Source organism: Pseudorca crassidens, chromosome 15 (assembly GCF_039906515.1).
Source record: "Pseudorca crassidens isolate mPseCra1 chromosome 15, mPseCra1.hap1, whole genome shotgun sequence".
Taxonomy (NCBI): domain Eukaryota; kingdom Metazoa; phylum Chordata; class Mammalia; order Artiodactyla; family Delphinidae; genus Pseudorca; species Pseudorca crassidens.
In genome coordinates this window covers 73,413,450-73,438,095 of record NC_090310.1, presented here as the reverse complement: position 1 = coordinate 73,438,095, position 24,646 = coordinate 73,413,450, and the positions used below count along the sequence as shown (strand labels likewise).

Sequence of the window (24,646 nt, the reverse complement as noted above, 5' to 3'; positions counted from 1 at the left end):
TGTTTTCATAGAAACCCTGAATCCAATCTTGAATTCCTAGGGAACATCTAGCTAAGAACTGGAGAGGGATATAGTGCTGTAGTTAAGAGCACAACCTCTATAGCCCTTCTGCCAAGTTTAAATCGTAGCTTGCCCACCTCTTAGCTGTGTGACCTTGGTTGCATTAATTTACTTCTCTGTGCCTTCATTTCCTCACGTGTAAAATGGGGAACATGATAATCCCCAGGTCTGTTATGAAGATTCAGTGAATCAATATATGTGAAGTGCTTGGCACATAACAAGCACTATATCAGTGTTTGTGAAATGAAAACTTTTCTGCAGAAGAAAACTCTGGGAGCAGATGACTTCCAGCCTCCAAGCACGAGTGGACATCTCATTGCTGCTGTGGCCTAGCTGAACATCACCTAGACTCCCGAGGGTGCCCAGGAGTGCGGCCCCCTCCACTTGGTGAATTATTCCTGGAGATGGGGATAATTGTTAAACTGCGTTGGTGCCCTTTCTCCCTCAGCCTTGCCTCCTCCAACCCCCAGGAGAGCTGACCCCACAACTCAGGCGGAGGCTGGGGGAAGGGGCTCCCATATCCTGGGCAGGATAGGATGGGCGATGCCAAGTGTATCACCCCACTCCCGGGGTCAGCTGATGCTGGGTCAGCTCCCATTCTCCAGGTGAGAACATCAAGGCTCGGAGAGGACAGGACTTGCCCAGAGTCATCACATTGCTGTTAAGTAGAGGAACCAGATTTATGGTCCAGGTGTGAGGGCCAGTGCTGGCCTCTGGCCAGTGCTGTCCTTATTGGGGTGTCTGCTGGGGCCTCTGATAAACAAGGACTTCTGCCACTTCTGAATCAAGAGTGGCAGGCAGGTAGGGAGCTATCTTTGGAGCCTTCAAGCCTCCAGCCCAGGATGTATGCAAAAGATAACCCCAACTCTCAACCCATTTCAAACTCCAAGGGAGAACGTAGACTCTTCTTAGAGATGCTCAGAGTTCCTGAGACGACTCATGCGGGGCCAGGACCGGTTACCAGCGCTAAGCACTCAGGTGCCTTATCGTTTTTTTTTTTTTTTTTTGCGTTACGCGGGCCTCTCCCATTGCGGAGCACAGGCTCCGGACGCACAGGCTCAGCGGCCATGGCTCACGGGCCCAGCCGCTCTGCGGCATGTGGGATCTTCCTGGACCGGGGCACGAACCCACGTCCCCTGCATCGGCAGGCGGACTCTCAACCACTGCGCCACCACGGAAGCCCCAAGTGCCTTATCTTATTGGATCTTCTGGTTAGCCCTGGGAGGCAGGCGCTATGATTTACTCCCACTTTACAGATGAGAAAACTGAGGCTCAGAGAGGAAAATGGCTTGGCAAGTTCACACAGGTAGGAAGGATTTATGCCAGAATTTGAGCCCCGATCTTTCTGGCTCCAGAGCTGGAGGCTGTCCTGTCTTCAGAACAGCCGGTAAGGAGCCTGGCCTCTGTCTCAGGAACACACAGTTCTCGGGAGCTGGAGATATGCGCTTTGAAGGGGTGATGGGGGCAGCCCAGGGCTGGGCGGTGACCAGGTGTGGCAGCACACACTATCCCTCTGGGGTCACACAGACCCTGCCTAGTGCAGCAGCTTCTTGTTTACCATTTCCTGTGTGTTTTCCCCTCAGTTCCCTCACGTGATACCCGGACACTCCTAAAAGCCGGCCGGCCAGCAGGCCTCAGGTGACTAAGCCCATTTTGTAGAATATACAGAGGCCAGGAGAGGGGAGGTGACATGCCCAAGGTCACAGTGAGTGAATGGCAGGGGGAGGCGAGCAGCTGGTAAGACTGACCACGGGCAGTGCCCACTGACCACGGGCAGGGCAGATACCTCTCTCTGGCTGAGCTGAGCTGACCCAAGTTCTACAGACCTCAGCTGAAGCCGCGGAGCCATGGAAGGAAGGCAGGTGGAAGGCCAGCCTCGGCCAGCTGCCCTCTCTCCTGGGAGGCTGGCCTTCGACCAGTCAGGTCCCGGCATCCTGGCTTCCAGGCCTCCTCCCTTCCCCCATCTCTTTGTACAGGAGACCCCCCCCCCCACCTTCAAATGTGCTCTAGGTGATATGGGAGCGTATGTATAAACCTGGGGAGAGACACACAGGCAACACGATCTGCTCTAAGACAAACGGACCTGTTGCTGATGTGAATCGCATTTGTTGAATGGCAACCCTACACATCACGTGTACGCAATCACATCACGTGTACACAATCACATGTGCTCTGGACCCCCGAGGGCAGGGATACGCACACACACACAAGCAGGTATAAACAGGATGCCCAAACGGGACATACACCCAGGAAGCTCGGGGCACACAAACCAATCCACATCCACAGACACACGTACACACACTCATCACCGCTCACGGACATAAGCAAGGCAAACGCAGGCATTCCCTAGAGACACCAACAAACACAGACCCACTCAGTGAACAAATGCAACTAGAAATAAGACACAGAACACGCACACACAGACGGGCGAACACAAACATGCAAGTGGATTCCCGGAAACACACGTTTGCAACACACTGCCACCTGCCCACACGCGTACACGGAAACTCACGCATGCACGCCAAGAGGCGGTCACGATCGCACACCAGCGCGCACGCACGTGGCACACGCACTACTGATCCGCGTCTCATTTAGCAAAAGCTCCCTGAGAACTCCATTTTCTCTGAGTGGGGCGTTCACCCCAGGAAAGTCCCAAAGATGCCCTGAAACACAGCTGTACCTCCATCCACCGTCCCCAGGGACAGGACGTACCTTTCCATCTCTCTGGACCTAGAAGGGACCACGTGGACCAGTTACTGGAGCTGGACACCAAGAGGAAGCTCCCATGAAGTCCCCGCTCCCAGTGACACGCTGAGCGGGGACAGCTTTGGTAATGGGGACCACAGGGACCTGGCAGGAATACCTGGGACCTACTTTTGCTGAAGATTTGCCCTTGCAGCACGCCCCCAACCCAGAATACCTCTGGTCACTGTACCTGGGCACATCTGCTTCACCTGGCAACACCTGTGCTCTCACCTATGGGACCAACGTGCTAATCTATCATTCTCCCAGTCCCAAATTGAGTGCTGAAGACTCGCTCCTGTACCTGGGCACACCTGCCCCCAACTGGCACACCTGGGCACACCTGCCCCCACCTACCATTGCCCATCGTCAACACCTGCACATTCTCAAACTCCAGGGTGGTGTAGGCTGGGTCCAGCGCAGCACTGTAGTCGGCCATGTCCATGTCGACAAGGGTTTTGGAGAGGCGCATCCTCCCCTCTTCACACCTCGGCCACCTGCCCTGCCCAGGATGCCCACCCCGAAAGCTCTGGGCCGAGCCCCAGCCCCCGCCCTCCGCCCTCCCACCGCCTCCTCCCAGGTGCCCTCTCTGCCTTCCTGCGTTTCAAACCGTCCTCTGGGAGGATCTGCCGGGAGTCTTGGCCTAGCCCCTGCGAAGGGGTGGAGGCTCTGCCAGGGAGGGCTGGGGGTTAATGGTTAATCGGCTCCCCCACTGGTGGACCGGCTGGGCGGGGCCACAGGGATTTGGCTGTTTGCTGGTTTCTGGCTGACCCCCCGGGGTGCTGTTACAACGGATGGGGCCCCAGCTCCCCAGTATTGTGTTAGCAATTCTGTAAGATGGGCACACTAATTCACCAGCCTCCATCTGACCCTGACTCAGCCACTCTCCAAGTCACTGTCACCCCGAGTCAGGCTGAGACGCTCACATATACCCTGGGACACTGACAGCCTACCTCCAAGATGCCCTAATGCAGTAACTTCCCCAATCATTGACTTCGACCCTCAATGCTCTCGCAGAGATAAAGCCGCCTCAATGGCTCACGAATCAGAAACACAAATCCCAGGCCCCAGATACCAATCTTCTAGATCCTCGTTCTGGGAGCACCCTTCCAGGTTCCTGCCTCTCCTGGGAGCGGGAAGGACTGAGAGGCCCACGCTGCTGTCTGGGTCCCCCGCCCTGCTCCCCAGGACCCCTCATAGGGGGCTGCTCAGTCTGTCACAGCTGCTCAGGCCCAGACAGACTCCATCTCCCAGGTCCCCGTCACCTGCTCCTGTCGCCCTCCCTCGTGCCTCCCCCTCCCCTTGGGGAACAGGCGGAGACAAGGCTTACAGCCCCGAAGACCTGGATTAACATTCAGGCGCCTACCACCTACTAATCGTGACTTTGGGTAAATGATTCTCCTCTCTGAGCCTCAGTTTCCTCTTCTAGAAAATACACGATCAACTTCAAAGGGTGGTCTGCGTATTAAATGAGATGGCATTAGGAAAACACCAAGTGGTGCCCAGCAAGCGTCCATCCCCTCTCCTCCTGCCCCCCTTGGCCTCCCTTTCGTATCTCCTTTGTTTCTCTCCACCCACCTCCTCCCTCTAGAGTGGGCTTCACGGGTGAGCCACCTGAGCCGTGCACAGAGCTCCACTCTCGGGCTCCCGCGTTTGGTTTAATGCTCGGCTGTTCTGAACAAGGGGCCCCCCATTTTCGTTTGGGACCGAGCCTGCCTGCCTTCAATTCATGGCTTACTCTTTTCTTCTGCACCCTCCAGCCCTCATTGCCCACCGTGCAGACACTTTCATGAGCTCCCAGACTACCTGGGGTGGTGGAGCTGGAAAGTGCAGGCCGACGTAGAAAGATCTGGGACTCTGGAGGCATGGGAACCTGTCCTCCTTTGCTGGCGGGAAGGGCCGGGCACAGGGATTTGGTAACAAGAGCGAGAGTGGGTGAACTAGTGAGAGAGTGCCTGGATGAGTGAGTGGGCGGGTGAGTTAATGAATGAGTGAACTAGACAGTGGGTGAATTAGAGACAGGGTGAATTAATATGGGAGTGGGTGAATTACTGAAAGAGTGAATGAATAAGTGAGTGAATGGGTGAGTGAATGAGTGGGTGAATCAGTGGGAGAAGCAGCAGGTGCTTGAGGGGTGTGTGGAGGCACCCTGCTCATATTCTTCCAACTATTAGAAGCCCTTTCTCTGCCCCGTGTAGCTGTGTTCTCCTCCCTCCATCTTCCCCCTGGAGCTGAGATAACTGGGGTGGGAGTTGAAGGGGCGGGTAATTGTTCTGGAGGAGAAGAGAAGCTGGATTTGGTGTCAGGAGACCTGGGTTTAGGAACTAGCTCTGTCACTATTTGGATAACTTTCCTTAAATCACATCTCTCTAAGGACCTCAACTTTCCCATCTGTAAAATGGGGTGAAGATACTGGCCCAGTTGTTTATTGATCAGGACAAGACCACAAGGGAGGGAGGGAGGAAGAGAAATTCCATTAGGGCTGATGGAGAAGACTTCAACTCCCGGTGGGTTCCTCCCATGCTCTGCCAGGAACATCTGAGCCTGGCTCCAACAGCCTTGGGGCCAAGGCTGAGCCGGGCAGGAGACCCAACTAAGGCATAAACACAGAGGAGAAGGAGGGGCAGCTCTGGGAGGGGCCTTCAAGGGCTGACTCCGGGTCCTGCCACCTGTCTGGCACCTGTGACAGGCCACACACCGCTAGTCCTCTCACAAGCCTAAACGTATGGCATCTCATCGAGTCTAAGAGGCGCAGTTCCCTATTTCTAAAAGTGGGCTGGGATCGCTGGCATGTCAAAGTGTAACGGTAACAAAAATAACAATTTTCAACCTCTACAGATGGCATCTTAGATTGAATTGAATAAGGTCTATGATCAACTAAGGTCAACCATGCCACACACATGCCTGTTACATGCAAGAACTATCAGGTGGGCAGCCTGCACATGACAAGCTACTCTGTACACAAACAGTGGCATATGTGCTTTACCAAAAGCACAACACGGGTGACCCACTGCCCGTGAGGCACATTCCAGAAACCTATTTCACATCCCATGTCCCACCAATCACAACCCACCCCATAAGTAAATCTACCCACCCATGAACTAGGACTTGCATAATCTGTTACATACACAAATCACCCCACCGTTAGCTGACCCCAAACAATACCTTCTAGATACACGTCCCTCATATAAATGACTGGCCACCTCTAAGACCTACTGGCTCTGTGGTCTCAGGCAAGTTATTATTTCAAAGCCTCAGTTTCCCCTTCTGTAAAATGGGCCTAACTTGAAGTTTGTTGTGAAGATGACACACATCCACCCCCACACCTACCCCCACCCCACCCTTAAAGGATAAACCATGGACCTTGAAATCAGAAAGACCTGGGTCAAAAGTCAGGCACTGCCAACTTCCCAAACGCTGTGACCTCAGGTTCCAGCTTTCTCAGCCCTCATTTTGGCATCAGACAGCTTGATACCTTTTCCGCGGGGACAGTACGAGCGTTAGATGACCGAGCGTAAGCACAGAGTGCAACAGCAGTGATTACTGTCATCAGTGGCTGACTCCTTGACCTTGGCCACATAATCAGTTGGAATCGGGACCCCCTGCACAGGAGAACTCCAGGGACGGCTTGCCCAGGCCTGAACAAACCCTGGCCTCTACGCCATCAACTCAGCAGTCCTTCTTTATCTCTGGCCCGGCCCCTGGGGCAGTCAGACCCCAGTTCAACATGCCCCAGTTCCCAGGGGACAACAGAGAGGTCTCAGAGCTCAGCTGGAGGTCCCAATCCTTTTCGTTGTAGATGGAGAAACAGGGGCCTAGGAAGGGAAGGAGGGGTGTTTTGAGACCACTGTCCTGGGCAGCCGGGGGTCGGGGAGGGGCGGCAGTGGGCAGGGTGCTGAGGCCTCTGGCGCGGATAGTGGTTAAGGGAGCCGCCGCTCTGGCCCACAATATTTTTCTTTTAAATGACAATAATGGCTAATGTTTCTGGAGAGAATCTGTGCTAGGCCCAGTGCTAAGAACCTTTCACTCTTCTCTGTTTATCTGTCCCACTTTGTAGGTGACAAAACTGAGGCTCAAAGAGGGGAAGTCACTTGCCTAAGGCCATAATGATGTAACAGGAGGGGCTGTAATTGGAACCCGAGTCTGACTCCAGAGCTTGAGGGCTTTACCCCCTCCACGCTGCCTCCCTCCTGGATCCCTGGAAAGAACCCTGGAATTCTGGAGCACTGGTGGCTAGTGATTCCATTGTCACGTTACTGCCAGGGAGCTCAGGGATCTGAGAAGTGAAGGAGCTTGGCCCGGGGCACGTGCAGGTGCAGAGGCATCCTCCAGACACCAGCCACCACGGGCCGCCTGGCGTCTTCATGTCCCCTGGGCGCTCAAGTCCCCACTATCTCCTGTCTCCCCTCCCCCGCCCACAACCCAGGGAGTGGTGCAGGGAACCCGGGACTTATCAAGACAGAGAACAAAAGTCGTGGGGGAAAGAAGCCAAGAGCCATCTCCACTCCTGGGTAGGGCCCTTCAGTTTTGCCCCTTTGAAATTTCAAATTCCAGTTTGTGGACAAAGTCCTAACTTTCTCACAATATAGGTCCCCAACAACTGACCAAACTCCAGTCCAGGCAGCCGGCAGGCCTAGGGCTGGTGTGGCCTTGCTGCTTCCTTTGGCAGCTCTCGAGGTCTAGGGGGAGGGGTCCTGGACCAGCTGGGGTCTGTCAGGTCATCCCTGCAGCCACAGCCCACCCCACAGGGACCCCTGCCTTCCACCAGAGAGGACAGCCCTCTTCCTGGAGCTGGGATCTGACACTGGCTGGTGCCGACAGCACGTACCAGGTAGGCCCCCTCCCTCCTCCGGGCATCTCTTCTCCCTCCTAGCACTCCTAAAACATGGCTCATCCCACCCTCCTCGTCCTGGGTACAGGCCCTGTTGGCTTAATCCAATCACAGAACTTCAAGACTGGACAGGGTGTCCCAGCCAATCCACCCATTTGGCGGATGGAGACACCGAGGCCCCCAGGAGAGTGGCAGCCGGCTGTAGGCTGAACCTGGGACATAGACCCAGGGCCCCTCACAGAGCCCTGAGGAGGGAGGACACATGCTCCAGGCCATGCAGAGGCAGCAGGGGGAGCTTGGCCTTAACAAGAAGACCAGGAGCTTGGTGAGGCCCCCTTTGCTTCATCCCAGGCCTCGAGGGCCCTGGCAGTGCCTCCTACAGACCCCAGAGGGTGGAGTGTCTGTTCACTCAGTGACTGATGGCCACTCGCTGGGGTGCCACGGAAGTACTTCCGAGAGGAAGAGGAGGAAGCTCGGGGCTGAAGGCCAGTGGGTTTGGTAGGAAACATTTATGTGGTTAACTGATAACTCAGCCCCATCCTTGGGCCCCTGGAAGCCTCCTTCCTCCCTCTCCTCAGCATGATTAAGACGAACTTACCTGCCTGCTAATCATTGCTGAGCCTGTTGATTTTGCCTTAAAAAATTAACTGGGCATGAGTTTGCGGTTTGCCTCACCCCTAACCCTGCAAAGCAAAGGCCTGGGTGGGCAGGAGGCCGCCGGGTTATGCAAGAGGCCTTCAGCCACCCCACGCACAGCGAGCGCCTCCTCTGCTGCTCTCCAAAGGGTAGGTTTTGCTCAAGAGTCAACAGTCTGCTTGTTTCCCCTGCTCTGGGTCCTGAGCAAATTTGCTGTGTTACCAAAGAGAGATAAAAGCAGCTGGGGGGTGGGGTGGGGGCGGGGAGAGCTTTCCAAACAGGGATGCGAAGCGGCCGCTTTGAGCTGGGGATTCTAGAATCCTGCGGTGTCAGACCAAGAGAGCCCTTAGGAGGATGCGGCCTAAGCCCTTTCAAACTGGGTTCTCAGGTCCCAGGAGCCAAGGGAGTGTAGGCAGAGGCCCCACTTCACCCAGTGCCTGCCTCTTAGGGACACTGTCCCTCAATATTTCATTTGAGAGTGGAGCCAGCTGTTGTTAATGAGAATCAGAAAACTACTGGTCCAGCCTCATCCCCTCACTCATCGTACAGATGGGGAGACGGAGGCCAGAGGGGGGAAGTGACTCGTCCAGGGACAGAAGGTCACCCGGATGTCCTGAGTCTCCAGCTAGGCTGGGGCAGACAGGAGCTCTCTCTGGTACTCAGTGATGTATTCTGGATGGTAGTGAACATCCCTGATGTTCAGCCCTGAAAGGCCCTTCTGAAAGGCCCTCCCTGAAAGGGCCTCCCTGAAAGGCCCTTCTTTGCTTTTTACCCTCCCTCCTGGGGCTGGCTGGAAGCAGAGTGGTGCCTGAGAGCCACCGGAGGCCCAAGTCAGGGGGATCTCACCTGGCCCTGTGTCCTGCGGGCCCTCTGAGAAGCAGCCATGAGCTGCAAATCAGAGGCTCAAAGTTATAACCCATCTCAGCCACATCCTCTCTCTGGAGGCATCAGGCCACAGAAAAGGATGCAGAGCCCTGCCCTGACTCTCAAGACCTCTCTGAGTCTCAGTTTTCTCACCTGTAAATTGGGAATAATAATACCTAACTCATAGGGTTGTTGTGAGATGAAATGGAGTGGGATATATGCAATGATAACCATGGCCAATGTTTATAAAGCTGTTTTGAGGGTTTTCCATGTATTAACTCATTAATCCTCACAACCACTCTGTGAAGTAAGGCAATGTTTTTATCACTATCTTATAAACCTGGAGCACAGAGAGGTTGAATCATATGCTGCAGCTCACACAGCTTATAAGAAGCTGAGATTCCAACCTGAGCAGAATCTGTGCTCCAGAGTCTGTGCTCCTAACCTCCAGGCCACCCTGCCCTTCCAGGGCTGGCACATAGTAAGTAGTCAATGAAAAGTGGCCAGTATGATGATAAAATAAGCTCCATCCCAAGGCACAATTGGGCTGTGTGTATGGACTGTGAGGGCTGGAAGGTGGCAGAAAGAAGACATATCTCTGGGTTGGAGTGGTCAGGGAGGGTTTCCTGGAGGAGGTGGCATCCTGGGCAGAGGGAACATCCAGAAGTGGAGAACATGGTGGGTGAGGGTGAAAGGGCATGGAAGCTACTCTGGCTGGAAAGCAGGGTATTATGGGAGATGCTGACTGCAAGGCTCAATAGGTAGTGTAGAGAGTGTGGTCGAAAGAATGATCAGGAAGGAAGCCAGGAGGACTTGGGTCTGTGTGGGCGGGGCCTCCCCATAGGCTGCCTTCTGCCAGGTGGCTTGTGACTTCTGGGCTGAGGCTGTTGCTGTCCTCCTGCGTGTATGTTCCTCCCTCCTGGTATGTTCCTGACTTTATCTGCTGGATGTGACTTTGGGAGTTAGATGGGTCCTTGCCCAGACCCTCTCGGGTCTGAAGGGTGCAGGCCCTGGTCTTCAGGTGAGGAATGAACCCACATCCCAGGAACCACCCTGGGGCTCCCCACATCCTTGTTCTGAAGGGTTCTAGGGATCTGCCTGGAGGTCACTGAGATGAAGTGTTTGGGATCCCGAGACTCAGGCCACGGTCACCTCATACAGTTGTACAGGTTGCTCACTGCACAAAGGTTCTCTGGCTAAGGGGGCAAGTGGAGGTGGAAATCCAGCCCTTGTTCCACTTACCAAGCCAACTGCCCATGGAGATTTGCCCGCTCAGAGGGGGGCACCATTCACTTATTTTCACAAAGGCTCCATGTGAGCCCTGTTCCAGCTCTGCTTCCAGCCACTGTGTGACCTTGGGCAAGGTCATTTCCCTCCTGGGCCTTGGTTTCCCATCTGAAAAGTTGTCTAGCATAAAGCAGAAATTCAACCCTGATGGTGAATTAGAATCACCTGGGACCTTTAAAACCTACTGATGCCCAGGCCCCACCACAGTACAATGATCAAATCTTGGGGTGGGGGTGAGTGGGTGCTGGCTATGAGTATTTTTTAAAGTTCTCTGGTGATCCTGATATGCAACTAAGATTGAGACCTACCACAGGAGGGCTTAAAATTTTGGAGCTGGAAAGGCCTAGATGTGCATCCAAGTTCTCCAATTTCCTAGTTGCAACTTCAATGAGGCTCCGTTTCCCCATCTGTAGAATGGGAACATAATAGCTTCCTCATAAAGTCAGAATGCTAATTCAACGAGATGCTACTCAGACAGTGCTGGGCACTGTGGTGGGCATGTAGGGAGCTCCTGATTCTTGGTACCGATGACTATCATTTTGCTATTGGCAAAATGAAATCGGCTTAAAATAAAGGGCCCTTCCAGGTCAAGGATGCAGAGACTCGGGGTCAGGCTTTCTCGGTTCCTGAGTCAAGTCCTAGTACGTGGGTCGCCATCTAGGCTGCACACCTGTCACATTATTGAGGTCTGAGTGATTATTCTGATGGTTTGATATCTTACCCAATCTATTAAAACACTTAAATTTCCTTTGGAATCGGTACTACGTGCACATGATTCAAAAGTCAAAACAATATAAAAGGTGCACTTTGAGAAGTCTGGCTTCCACCCCCAATTCCTGTCCACCAGTCCACTGCCCTCTTCACTGTAGCTAATCACTTCCCTTAACTTTCCCTGTACAGACCAGGCAGCGTATGAGATCGTACGATATCATCCCCCATCTCTTAAACTGTTCTGCATCTCACTTTGTTCATTTAATAGCCTAACCTGGAGATTTTTCCATAGAAAATGAGAACAAGCTTTGAGGAAGGAAGGGTTATTGCCCCCCTTCACAGGTGAGGAAACTGAGGCTCACACTGCTGAGTCAAGAGCATTTGAACTATCGCTACTTGGCTCCAGAGCCAGTGTTTGCTCCCCTGCCCCAGTGTGGCCTTCCAGGAAGCCTGACCCAGGAGTGCTTTGGAACTGGGCCTAAATCTCTCCAATGCAGGCCTGGCAGGAAGAGGTGGGGTGGGGATGGGTTCTCAGGGCCCCCACCATATCCAGGCCCTGAAGTCACAGAGGGGCTGAAGCGTGGAACAAAAAATGTCCAAAGTCATCCTGATAGTGACCCAGTGAGGGGATGTCCCCTGGATGGGACAGTTAGGGCCCGGTGGCCATGCCCTCCAGTGGACTGGAGCCTGCCAGGGACATTCTGGCAGGCTCAGACTATGCAGGTAGCAGGGGAGGGCAGGAGGAGGGGGAGAGGTGGGGAGGGAAGGGAAGCATAGCTGATGGGACAGGCCCAGGGGAGAGAAGGCTGAGGGGACCCCATTCTTGGAGGTCAGGAAGGAGGATGTGGGATTCATGGCAGAGGGGGCAATGACATTTTAACCAAACATTTTCTGCTCAGGCAACCCCAGGGCTCCCTCTGGATTCCTGACCTGCTTCAGTTCACTGTCTCACTGACTGGGGACAAGTCACTTTCCTGTTCTGTGCCTCAGTTTCCCCAAAGCAAAATGAAGCAGATTAGGAAGCTGGTCTTTAGGTAGCTTTGAAACACCCCTAAAAGACTCTGTGAGGCTCCCCTCGCCTTGTTGACAGAATCTGAATCTTGCCTTGATCAGAATGGGGTCCCGCCATCAAGACCCTGGGCCTTCCTGGGTTGGGGGCTGGGGTGACAACATCTCTATACTGATCCAAAATCTGGACTCCTCCCCTAGGTCCTGTGTCTCTCTCCCACCACCTCGTCCTCCTTTCCAGGTAGATGTGGAGTCAGGATCATACCTGGGGTGTCCCGGGGGAAGCCCTGGCCCCAGTCTGACATCCTCCTCCTGGTGTTATGGGGTCTCACACAGTGGGCAACTTCTTCATCCTTAAGGGAGCTCCCACAGCCACTCTGGCACCCAAGACCCTGCGAGGGCTGCCGGGCAGAGTTAATCTCTTAATACTAGTCACAATGAGATTTCAGGGATGGAGGGAGGCGGTCTCCATGGAAACTGCAGACCAGCCCAAGACCCATGCAAGGAATTAGCCTCAGGGCTCAGTAAGGGACTCCTAGAGACCCAACCCAAACAGGAACAGGAGACACAACGGCCTGAACTCCTGTGTCCTGCTCCAGGCCTCCTGCTGTCTCTCTGGAGGGCCCGAGACAACCCGTAACCCTCGTACTGCCTCAGTGTTCTCCTGTTAAACTGGACGGAGCCTCCTTCACAGGGAGAGCCTTGTCACCTTTCTGGGCCTCAGTTTCTTCATTCTCCAGTTGGGGGTTATAATCCTTAACCCAGAGCCTTTTCAGAAGAGTTCACGTTCAGAATCTGCTTCAGCTAGGCCTTTTCCACTCAGACTGTCAACCTAGGCCAGGCATTTCACTTCTCCCAGCCTCAGTTTCCTCATCTATACAATGGGCACAATCACTATGGCACCTGACTGGTGGGTACTGATGCTCAGCGACGGAGTCTCCTTCTCACCTCTTTCTGACTGCCCCATCCACACTGTACATCTGCCCTCCACCCCAACCCCTTGCAGCTTTCAGAATCCCGTAGCCCCAGCCTTGTCTCTGGCCTTTGCACATGCCATACCTTCTGCCCAGAGCAGCTGTCACACCTCTCTCTTTGCCTCCTCATCCTCCAAGTCTCATCTTCATCTTCCTCCAGGCAGTCCTGCTGGCTTGGACAGGTCAGGGCTCCCCCTCAGTGCTCCCACAGCCCCTAATACTTTATATCATCAAAGTTTAATCACATGGTGGTTACTGGTTGTCTGCCTCTTCCATTGGACTATGTCTCATTTTACCCTTATAGCCCCACGACCCAGCTGGCAGGTAATATAATGGGTTGGATGAATAAATGAGCGAAGGAATGAAGGAATTTGCCCAGCCAGTCATTCGACATTTATTCAGCACATGCCATGCGCACTACTCTGGGTGCTGGAGATAAAGCAGTAAATAGGTAAGATCCCTCCCCAACAGGGTTGCTGTTTTAGCAAATAAAAACACAGGATGCCCAATTACATCTGAATTTCAGATAAACAATGAATAATTCTTTTAGTACAAGTATGTACAAAAAAACACATGGGACATCACTTATATCTTTTAGAACTTCTGTTGTTTATCTCAAATTCAAATGTAACTGGGCATTCTGTATTGGATCTGGCCACGCTCTTCTCTCCCTCACAGAGCTTACATCCTGGTGGAGAGGTGCGGTGGTGACAGGAGGAAGTAAATAAATAAAAAAGAAGAGAATTTCAAATAGTGGTTAAGTGCAGGGAAGACAATGAAACAGTACAATGTGATAGCGCCTTGGGATGGTAGGGGGTAACTGTGGATATGGTGATATCACTCCGAGCTAGTGACCTTGACCTTCATGAGACAATTCTAAGCTCCAGTGAGATGCTGCTTTGGAAGAGTTCTTTGAAGATCTTAAAGGGAGTGTAGGCTGTAAACACTGGCGGCTGTTAGTTGAGAGGAGGGCTACGAGGCGAGCAGAGGGCGCAGCCGGGGGTCGCTGCTGAGTCTCACCTGACAGACTCCACAATTTTGCAATTTGGATCTGGGCCTTCACAAACCTTCGCGAACCCGCAGCCGTCGGTCAGCCAACGCCGTCTTCGGGGGCTGAGAGACAAAGGACGGGGCCCAAAGGGCTGTGCAGAGAAGCGTGGCCACCTGGGCCGGAGCTGTGAGCTCTGACGCCGTCCCCCCCACGCCCAACCGTCCCTCGGTGGCCCTAGGACGCAGGGGGAGGAAGCGGCCCAGATGCGCCCCAGAGACGTGTTTTGCGTGTCCTGGGCTCCGCCTAGTGGCCAAAGCAGGAACTGGCGTACAGAAACCTTTAAACAACCGAGCGGGCTTCACCAATCACAGCGGAGGTCGTATTACAATCCCACCAATCACAGGCCCAGACGGACTACGACTCTCCAAACTCAGCAGAAGACGGCTCGAAATGTCTTCTGGGTTTAGTTACGGGGCATGCTAACTTTCCTCCTATCACACATCACCACGTGGTCACTGCACCAATCAGAACGCAATGTTTTAAAACTGGTTTCCTAAGGGGGGCACCGCGCTGCCATTACACCATCTAGGGAATTTATATTCCGAACTTTCGGTCCCAATGTACAATCGCCTTTAATGAGGGTCCCAGGTTTTGTGCGGGTTCTATGTGGAAGCCCATGGTTGGATTCAGGGGCATTCATATATCAATATTTAATGATATATCATTAAATATCCTCCCCCACTATAAAAATTAATGTGTGGGTCCAGGAGAGTGGGTAAAGCATGACCTTTGGAGTTAAACACAGCTGAATTGGAGTCCATTTACTAACTTTGTGAAGTAGGACAATTCACTTCCCCTTCCTCAGTTTTAAAAAAGAACAATAATAATAACGTTAATTGTCACGGTCCATCACCCCACCCCCAACTCAGTTATTCAGGCCAAAATCCTGGCAGTCATTATCTTTGTGTCCTTCCTCCCACCCCTGCCAGCTCTTCATAAAATCTAGTTCTTGCTACCTCCGACAGTATCTCAAATTTTCATCATCTTTTCATCTCCACCACAGCCAACCGTGTCCCCATCCCCCATCATCTCTCCAGGTCTGCAAAAGCTCTTTTCACTTCTCTTGTTTATCCGCTCTGGGTCTTCTACCACCCACTCTATACCCAGGGGCCAGGGATGATTTTCTACAAGCAGATTGGAACAGGTTCCTCCCTTAAACAGTTAAAACTTTTAATGTATTTATACTAAAACTCATCGAATTCAAAACTCCCATGAACTGTGAGGCCTGCATGACCTTGCTTCTATAGCCCTGCATTCATACGCCATTCAATCCCATCCCAGTGGCAGCAGCCACACTGGCCTGAAAAAAAAAAGGTCTTTCAGATCCTGATTTAATTGTTGCCTTGTCTGGGAGGGCTCTCCTACATATTTATGTAGGTTCTTCCCATCCTTCACCCTTTATTCTCTGTCCCTGTACCTGATTTTTCTTCATACCGCCTATCACAATCTAGAATTACACATATGTTGTGTTACTTGTATATCTATTTCTATCTCTTCCAGCCCCATGAAGGAGATGAACCTTGTCTGATGTGTTCCCTAGGGTACACCCCACATCTTGTACAGTTTAAAATTAAACACATAATAAGCACTTAATAGATATTTGTTGGATAAATGACTGAAAAGACTTGGGGGGGAGAAACTGATACAATGTACATGAAGTGCTTAGTACTTAGTATGTATTCAATGAAAAGGATTCCATGTTTTCAGGGAAGTAAAATTTTAAAAAGAGATTAAACATCATATGTGCTCCTATGTTTGTAAGGGTTTAAACTCTTGTTTACCAGAATCTCTTGACCTCAGCGCTGCTGACATTTTGGGCTGGATAACTGTAATGGGTGGCTGTTCTATGTACTGTAGGATGCTTGACAGCAACTCTGACCTCTACCCACCAGATACCAGTAGCACATGCCCCCCTCCCAACCTATGACAGTGAAAAATATCTCCAGACATTGCCAAATGCCCCTTTGGGGGTCTCAAATCACCCCCAATTGAGAACCACTGTGTTAGTCCTCTAGACTTATAGGAAATTTTCTCCCTATAATTCAGTGTTTCTCAAATCTCAGTGTCCATAAGAATCATCTGGGGTCATTAACAAAAATTCAGATGACTCAGGTCCCACCTCCAGGTTCCAGGGTCAACAGCTGGCCCAGGTATCACATGTTTAATGAGTTTCCAGGTGCTTCTGATTCAGGGACCCTGCAGGAAAACTCCTCCAGGAAGCCTCCCTGATAACCTGATAACCAAACACCGTGTGAGGCTCCCTATCCACTTGGACCCTGTCCTTGAATTCCTTTCCTTTCTGATTACACTTCCCTGGATATATTTTCAAAGTAGTGACAGAACCAAATCCTAGCTCAGGCAAAGCCCAAACTGCCACATCTAACTTCAGGGAATAAACAAAAGCTGACCACAGGGTTCAGCGAAAACCGCTTACGAAATGAAGGCACCCCCAACCAAAGGAATCGTGGGTCGCTGCTTGGGAGAAGTATCAGTGTAACAGAATGGTACTGTCAGACTGTCTTCTCCCTGGTGGACCACTGTCCCTTCTCTGAGAACAGGTGTTGAAGACCACTTGGTGGGGCTGGTCTTAGTGGTCTAAGACGGGTCATAACTCAGTCTGCCTTTCCAGAGCCATCTTTCAGGCTCCTTTACTCATAGCCTACCTGTGGGTTGACTATTCCACGTCCCTCTTCTGAGGCACGTGGCAAAATCACACTTTCTTGCTGCCTTTAAAGTTAGACGTGCCCACGTGACTGGTCTTAGCCAATGAAATGTGAGCAGAAACAATCTGCGTCACACCTGGGCGGGAGCTTTAAAGAGTCAGTGCTGTGGTCGTTCGGAAGCGAGGGTACATATGGAGTCACCAGGACGAGGAGAGCGACCCGCCGACTCATGGCAGACAGTGCAGTACGCGAGCGGTAACTATCCAAAGAGTTAAGCCAGTGAGACCTGAGGCTTTCTTTCTTTCATTATCGCAGCGTAACCTCATCTAACGTGACTGAGTGAGGTCTTTTCAAAGCTTCACTGATTTTCCTATGACCATTATGATGTTTATCATATCTGAAAACCACCTATGCTATTACTTAACATTTGGCATACATCAACTCACTTATTTTTACTTACATTTATTTTAGAAGGAAACGTTATTACTTCCAAATCAAACACCAATATCATAGGTAGAAAGCAATGGGAAAATAAGCAGAATAAAATATTACGTCCTGAATTAATACTGTTGCCTTTCAAAGCCTCTGGGCCCTGGGTCTGTTCTCTCTTTGTTAAAAAAAAAAAAAAAAAGGACAGTCACTGTGTGTCAATCTTTTGGCCTTAAAAAGCTGGCCGAGAGGGACTTCCCTGGTGGCGCAGTGGTTGGAAATCCGCCTGGGAGTGCAGGGGACGCAGGTTCGAGCCCTGGTCTGGGAAGATCCCATATGCCGCGGAGCAATTGAACCCGTGTGCCACAGCTACTGAGCCTGTGCTCTAGAGCCTGTGCTCCGCAGCATGGGAGGCCACCTCAGTGAGGGGCCCGCGCACAGCAAAGAGGAGTGGCCCCGGCTCTCTGCAACTAGAGAGGGCCCGCGCTCTGCAATGGGGACTGAACGCAGCCAAAAATAAATAAAATGTAAAAATTAAAAAAAAAAAAAACTGGCTGAGATTGTCAGATGTTTGGAGGAAGCCCAGTATGGAGGCTGTAGCCTGACTTTCTGGGCTTGAATTCTGGTTCTGCCCTGGACTAGCTGTGTGATCTTCACCGAGCTCCTTAACTGTTCTGTGACTGTTTTCTCATTTGCAAAACAGGGGGGATAATGATGTGTGTGTCATTGGGTTGCTGTGGGGATTATTTGTGTTAATGTAGAGAAAAGACTTAGAACTGTGCCTGGCACGCAGTACTTACACAGGTGTTAGCAATAAAATAACGGCAGGAGCAAGGTCAGGTGGGTTTGGAGAAATGTTTGAACTCAAGGAAGAGGAAAGAAAAATCCTCCACACTGGCCAAAAATAAATCACCTGGACACTGTGGATGGGGGGCGGGGGGGAAGCTGCCTTAGCAGCAGGCGACGTGACCAAGTTCTAGAGGTTTTACTTCGCAGCGGCTACCCAAACCTCTAACCTTGGTCTCAGGTGTCATTAGTGAAGATGTAGTGCTCGGGGACTTCCCTGGTGGTCCAGCCGGTAAGGCTCGGCGCTCCCAGTGCAGGGGGCCCGGGGTCGATCCCTGGTCAGGGAACTAGATCCTGCATGCATGCCACAACTAAGACCCAGTGCAACCTAAATAAATAGATATATCTATTTTTTTTAAAAAGATGTAGTGCTCAGGTCAAAGGAGCTAAGGAGCCCTCTGTATACATGGACCATACACAAAAAACTGTGTTTGATTTCAATTTTAATAGAAACACTTAAAATTTTCCTAGGATGGGACAGGGTGAGAAAACCATACCCTTTAGAGAATAACTGAAGATCCAAAAGGGTTCTGGGCTGACTGTTGGGGAAGGGGAGAGGGGCAGTGTAGCAGAGCGGTCAAGGCCACTGCCTTTGAAATATCAGTGGTACCATTTATATAATTGTTCAACCTTGTGAAAATGATAAGTTCTTCAAGCCTTATTTGTTTCATCTGAGAAACAGGAATCAATAATAGGACCTCTTCACAAATTGCTTTGTGGAATAAATAAACCTTATAAACCCAGCACATAGTTGCCCACCATGCAGTTGTGTTATTTACTGAATTCAACGTACTTTCCTTTGGAAAAGGGTGTTCACCTATTCTCAGAGCCCCAGAGGACAAATTAGGACCAACAGATGGATCGTATAGGGAGGAAGATTTGTGCTGAAAATGAAGAAGATTTTTCTACTGGATACAATGATACTACCAGGGAAACAGCTGCTTTATTAAGTAGTGAGTGTCCTGTCACTAGAAGTATCAAACCCAAGCTAAATGACCACCTGTCAGGGAGGACGGTGAGAGGTTTCTAGCAATGGATCAAAGATTGAATCGAAGTAGCATTTCTCAGCTGTAAAAGTCTTAAATAAAATGTGATCCAAACCAAATTCACGTTGGAAAAACTGGATATTCACATGTGAAAGAGTGAAGCTGGACTCTTAGCTGACATATAGAAAAGAATTAGCACAAAATGGGTTAAAGACATAAGTGTAAGAGTTAAAACTATAAAACTTTTAGAGGAAAACATGAGGGAAATATTCATGATGCTGGATTTAGCAATGATTTCTTGGAGATGACACCCAAAGCACAGGTAACAAAAGAAAAAATAGATAAATTGGACTACATTGAAATGAAAAATTTTGTGCACCAAAGGACATTATTAACAGAGTGAAAAGGCAACCCATGGAATGGGAGAAAATATTTGCAAATCATGTCTGATACGGGGTTAATATTCAGAATATATAAAGAATTCCTACAACGCAACAACAAAAACCCTGATTTTAAAATGGGCGATGGATTTGAATAGACATTACTCCAGAGAAGATATAGAAACGACCGAGAAACACATGAAAATATGCTCAACGTCAGTAATCAGTAGTGAAATGCACATTGAGACCAGAATGAGATAACCACTTCACCCTATTAGGATGGATAATTAAAAAAAAAAAAAAAAAAGATAATAAGCGTCGGTAAGGATGTGGAGAAATTGGAACACTTTCTCACTGCTGGTAAGAATGTAAAATAATGCAGCCACTATGGAAAGCAGTATAACACTTCCTTAAAAAATAAAAAATAGAATTACCATATGATGCAGCGATACAACTTCTGGGTATATATACCCAAAATAATTGAAAGCAGTCTGTAAGAGATATTTTTACACCATTTCATAGCAACATTATTCACGATAGCCCAAAGGCAGAAGCAAGTGTCAATTAAGAGATGAACCGAAAAACAAAATGTTATGTATACATACAACAGAGTAATATACAAATGTTATGTATACATACAACAGCCTTAAAGATGAAGGAAATTCTGATACATGCTGCAACGTGAATGAACCCCGAGGACTCTTTGCTAAGTGAAGTAACCCAATCACAAAAGGACAAATGCTGTATAATCCCATTTATAGTGGTACTTTGAGTAGTCAAATTCGTAGAATAGAATGGCGGTTGCTGGGGGCTGGGGGCAGAGAAGCTTGGAGAGTTATTTTCTAATGGAAACAGATAAAAAATTTCAGGAGTTGGGAGGTGGTGGAGGTTGTATAACAATGTGAATGTACTTGATGCCTCTGAATAATACATTTTAAAATGGCTAAAATGGTAAATTTTATGTATATTTTACCACAATTTTTAAAAATTTCATCAATGTATAAAATATATGTATTTCATCCTGACAAATTTAGGTTTAATTCCAAGAATGCAAGGATGGTTTAACATTAGAATATTACTAAATTAGCAGACTAAAAGAGAAAAAAATGTGATTATCTTAGTAGATGCACAAAAAGCAATTAAGACAATTCAACACTGTGATTAAAAAGCAAACAAGCAAAACTTCTGGCTTCCTTAGAAGAAACTTTTAAAAACCCAGTAAAAGTTACCTACCAAAAACCTAAAGCAGATATCTTACTTAAAAAGGCCAAAGTCCCTTTAAAGTCAAGAATAAAACAAGGCTGCCCACTGTGGCAGAGGCTGCAAGTTGTCTGTTCTGTATTATATAGTCTCCTTGTCTTCCTTTGTAATAGAACCTCCAGTTTTCATTTGAACACATGAATGCCCCCTCAAAAAACTTATCTCAAGCATTCCTTAAAGCTAGGGGAGACCATGTGAATATGTTCTGGCCAATGAAGTATAATCAGAAATGTAATGTGGCAGCTTCCAGGAACTTTTTAAAAAAGACAGCTGGAACATGACTTTTACTCCTTTTTCTTCTTTGTCTCTTGCTCCTTCTTTCTGCCTGCAACATGGCTGTATGGTTGGAGCTCTGGCAGCCATCTTGGACCATGAGGATGAAGACCTCATGGGGATGAAAGGAACCTGGGTTCCTGAGGACTGTTATGGGGAAGAACCACCATACTAACCTTAGATTGCCTCCCTCTGGACTTCTATAATCTGAGGAGTTATCTTCTATTTTGTATAAACTACTGCTATTTTGTGTCTCAGCTACTCATAGACAAACAAAGCCCTATTTGAAATACCCATTATTACTGCTTCTCTTTGATATTTTACTAGAGACCCAAGCGATACAATAAGATAGGAAATTAAAAACAGATCTAGTAAGAGAATTTAACAAAATTGCTGGGTACATTTTCAGTATGTCAAAAGCAGTTGGTTTCTATACACTAATATCAACAAATGAGAAGATGCAATTTAAAAAATTATTTATGATAGCAATAGCGATTATTGCTAGGATTAATATAACAGAAGACCTTTATGTATTAAAATTATTGAACTTTATTTAAAAAACATAAAAGCAAACCTATATAAATGTATCACGGTCAGAAGGATTTTTGAAAATTATAAAGGGAAACCTCATTAAAACGAAGTCAGAAGGCCAGAAGGGGGAGCTCTCATGCACATACTACTTAATCTCAATACAGATCCCAACAGGAAGAGATGTACCTTACATCTCTGGAAGAAAGTGACACTACTTTACTACTGGCAGCAGGAGGAAGAAAGATTTTCTCTTGGCCTGGCAACAGCTCCGTCAATGAGAGACTGTCACAACTCAGCCAATGAAAAGCCACTATACTTCCAACTCCCAGTTGCCTCTAATGGACTGTTTGTTTATACCAGCCCATCCCAACTTCGTCTTTTCCTCTGTAGAAGAGTTTCCTCTCCCTTAGTTTACCAAACTTGCATATAGTTCACCATAGTTGCACGTCCCAAATTGCATTTCTTTGCTGCTCCCAAATAAACCCATTTTGCTGGTAAAAATAACTGGCTCTTTTATTGTCTTAGGTTAACAGCTTCATTATGCAAAGATGTCAATTCTTCCCAAATTAGTCAATAAATTCAATGTAATTTCAATTAGAAGCCCAACAGGACAAAGCTACTTAGCACGGTAGTTGGCAAATTGCAAGCACTCAAAATATGTTAGTTGCCTTTATTGAAATCCAGTGGAGACAAATAGGCTGTTGGTCTCCAAACTTTGTTCTGTCCTGTTTAGTCTCATCTTAAAATTTACGTGAATGAGCAAAGAGAATAAAGATAATTTTTAAAAAAACAACTGTAGGGGCTTCCCTGGTGGCGCAGTGGTTGAGAGTCCGCCTGCCGATGCAGGGGACACGGGTTCGTGTCCTGGTCTGGGAAGATCCCACATGTCGCGGAGCGGCTGGGCCCGTGAGCCATGGCCGCCGAGCCTGCGCGTCCCGAGCCTGTGCTCCGCAACGGGAGAGGCCACAACAGTGAGAGGCCCGCGTACCGCAAAAAACAACAACAACAACTGTAATATGAGGAGGACATGCTCTATGATACATAAAGCTATAGTTTCACTCTCCAATATGGTAAACACTAGCCACATGTGGCCATTGAGCATTTGAAATGTGGCTAGTTCAAACTGGGATGTGCTGTAAGTGTAAAATACACATTGTATTTTGAAGCCCTAGTATATAAAGGAAGAAAAATATCTCATTAATTATTTTTGATTGATTAAATGTTGAAACAATATTTTAGCTATTTCGGGTTGAATAAAATAGAAAATAATTTTAACTTTCTTTTTTGAACTTAAAAAAATTAAATGTTTTATTTTTGTATAATTGTATCAATAGATTCACTTACCTGGGTTTTTTTTTATTTCATTGTTTAAATGTGGCTACTAGAGATAAGTGGAACAGTATAGAGAGCCTAGAAACAGATCTACACATGTCTGAAAATGAGGGACAAAAGCAATGGCATTGCATATCAGTCAAGAAAGGACATCCTAGTCAATAATTGTCCGGGTCAATTGGTTATCCATATGAAGAAAAATATAATGGCATCTCTATTTCATATCGCACACAAAAATCAGTTCCTATGGAATAAAGACCTATGTATGAGAAATAAAACTTTAAAATATAGGAAACGTTTAGCATAATATCTTAATGATTTCAGGGCACTGCAAAAAACAAAAAGCACACACTATAAAGGAAAAGATTATTAAATTTAATGATCTTATTTATAATTTAACCAAAACTTAACTACATTACAATTGTAAACTTCTGTACAACAGAATATCTTCTCTAAAGAGAGCGAAAAGACGAGTTACAGACTGATTAAAGGTATTTTCCACTAATACAACTGAAAAAAGGATCTGTACTGAGAATAAATAATTCCTTCAAATTGTTAAGAAAAGATAAATAAGGCAATAGAAAAATGTGCAAAGGCTACGAACACACACACTCACAGAGGAAATTCAAATGGCAAAAGGAACCTTTCCCTCCCTAGAAATATGGGAAATGCAAATTCTCATTTTACATTCATCATCCTTCAGAGTCAAGTGTGGAGGAAGGTGTGCAGCAACCAGAGCTCCTAGATGCTACTGACCAAAGTGACAGTTGGTGGACAAGATTGATCAACTTGCCAACATCTCATCAAAGTGAAGATGCCCACTGCCTGAAATCCAGAAAGTCCACTCCTCCACATTATCCTCGAGAAACTCTCACCCACAGGTATAAGAATGTTCTTTGTAGCATTGTTTTAAATAGTGAAAAGCTGGAAACAACTCCATTGTCAAAAACTGGAATAAATATACTTTGGGATGTTCATTCACAGCATTTTCAATGAGTGCCCTAGTGCTACTTGTAGCTGTATGGGAAGCGCCAAAAATAAAAGGAAGTTGCTGAAGGATACATACAACATTTGAATACGTTTTCCAGATATGAAAAACAATGTTATATATAGTTTCTGTAGCCATGTAGAGTGAAAGTATAAAAACATGTCTAGCAATGATGAACAGCAAATATTGACAGGGGTCACCTCTGAGAAGGGTGGCAAAGCAAGGGATTGAGGAGGAGTACAAGGTGGGGCTTCAAGTCTAAGTGGAATGTTTCATTTGTCATTAAAACAAACAAAACATGAATCAAATGAAAATATGGTCATGCATGTAGGGCTCGACAAAACTGAGTGATGGGTACATCAGTGTTCACAATATTATTCTCTCTACTTTTCTGCAATATTAGGGAATAATTACAAATTTTTAGAAAGGTGAAAGATAGTGAAAAAAATTAACTCTCTTTCTACATACCAGCAACAATCTGTAATGTAACTGTTAAATCATACTATTTAAAATATCTCTACAATTTTTTTTTTTCTTAAATCTAGGAATGTATTAAACTAGAGAATTTCTCTGTTGGGAGGCAGGGAGAGCTTTCACGTGTGTTGATGTTTTCAAGGGCCTCTGGGATGAGCTAATGTGAACACACTGGAGGCTTCTCTTGGAGTGCCCGAGGCATTCATTGTCCTGTGTTAAGGTCTCTGAGAAGTTCTCTGATAATGAAATTTGTACAGCTTTCTTTAATCCAACATTTTTCAGACATCTCAGGATAGAATCCTCCTTGTCTGAGCCGTCTC

At 48.2% G+C, this 24,646-nt stretch overlaps 1 protein-coding gene and 1 long non-coding RNA gene across 4 annotated transcripts in view; one reads left to right on the top strand and one right to left on the bottom strand.

The window, feature by feature from the left end:
- HNF4A (hepatocyte nuclear factor 4 alpha) overlaps positions 1–14,386 on the bottom strand; it is a 39,074-nt gene extending 24,688 nt beyond the window's left edge. For 2 of the 3 annotated variants that reach the window (XM_067708208.1, XM_067708209.1), the window contains exon 1: positions 3,160–3,318. In XM_067708208.1, coding sequence (XP_067564309.1) covers positions 3,160–3,274 — 115 coding nt within the window. In that variant the 5' untranslated portion in view covers positions 3,275–3,318. Of the gene's footprint in view, positions 1–3,159; positions 3,319–14,133 lie in introns of those variants that run through there. The other variant, XM_067708210.1, reaches the window with a different exon arrangement.
- LOC137207870 (uncharacterized) lies at positions 7,403–23,841 on the top strand. The gene is made up of 2 exons (XR_010935341.1): positions 7,403–7,633; positions 23,568–23,841. It is a non-coding gene; the product is annotated as an uncharacterized lncRNA (long non-coding RNA).
- The last annotated feature ends 805 nt before the right edge of the window (positions 23,842–24,646 follow it).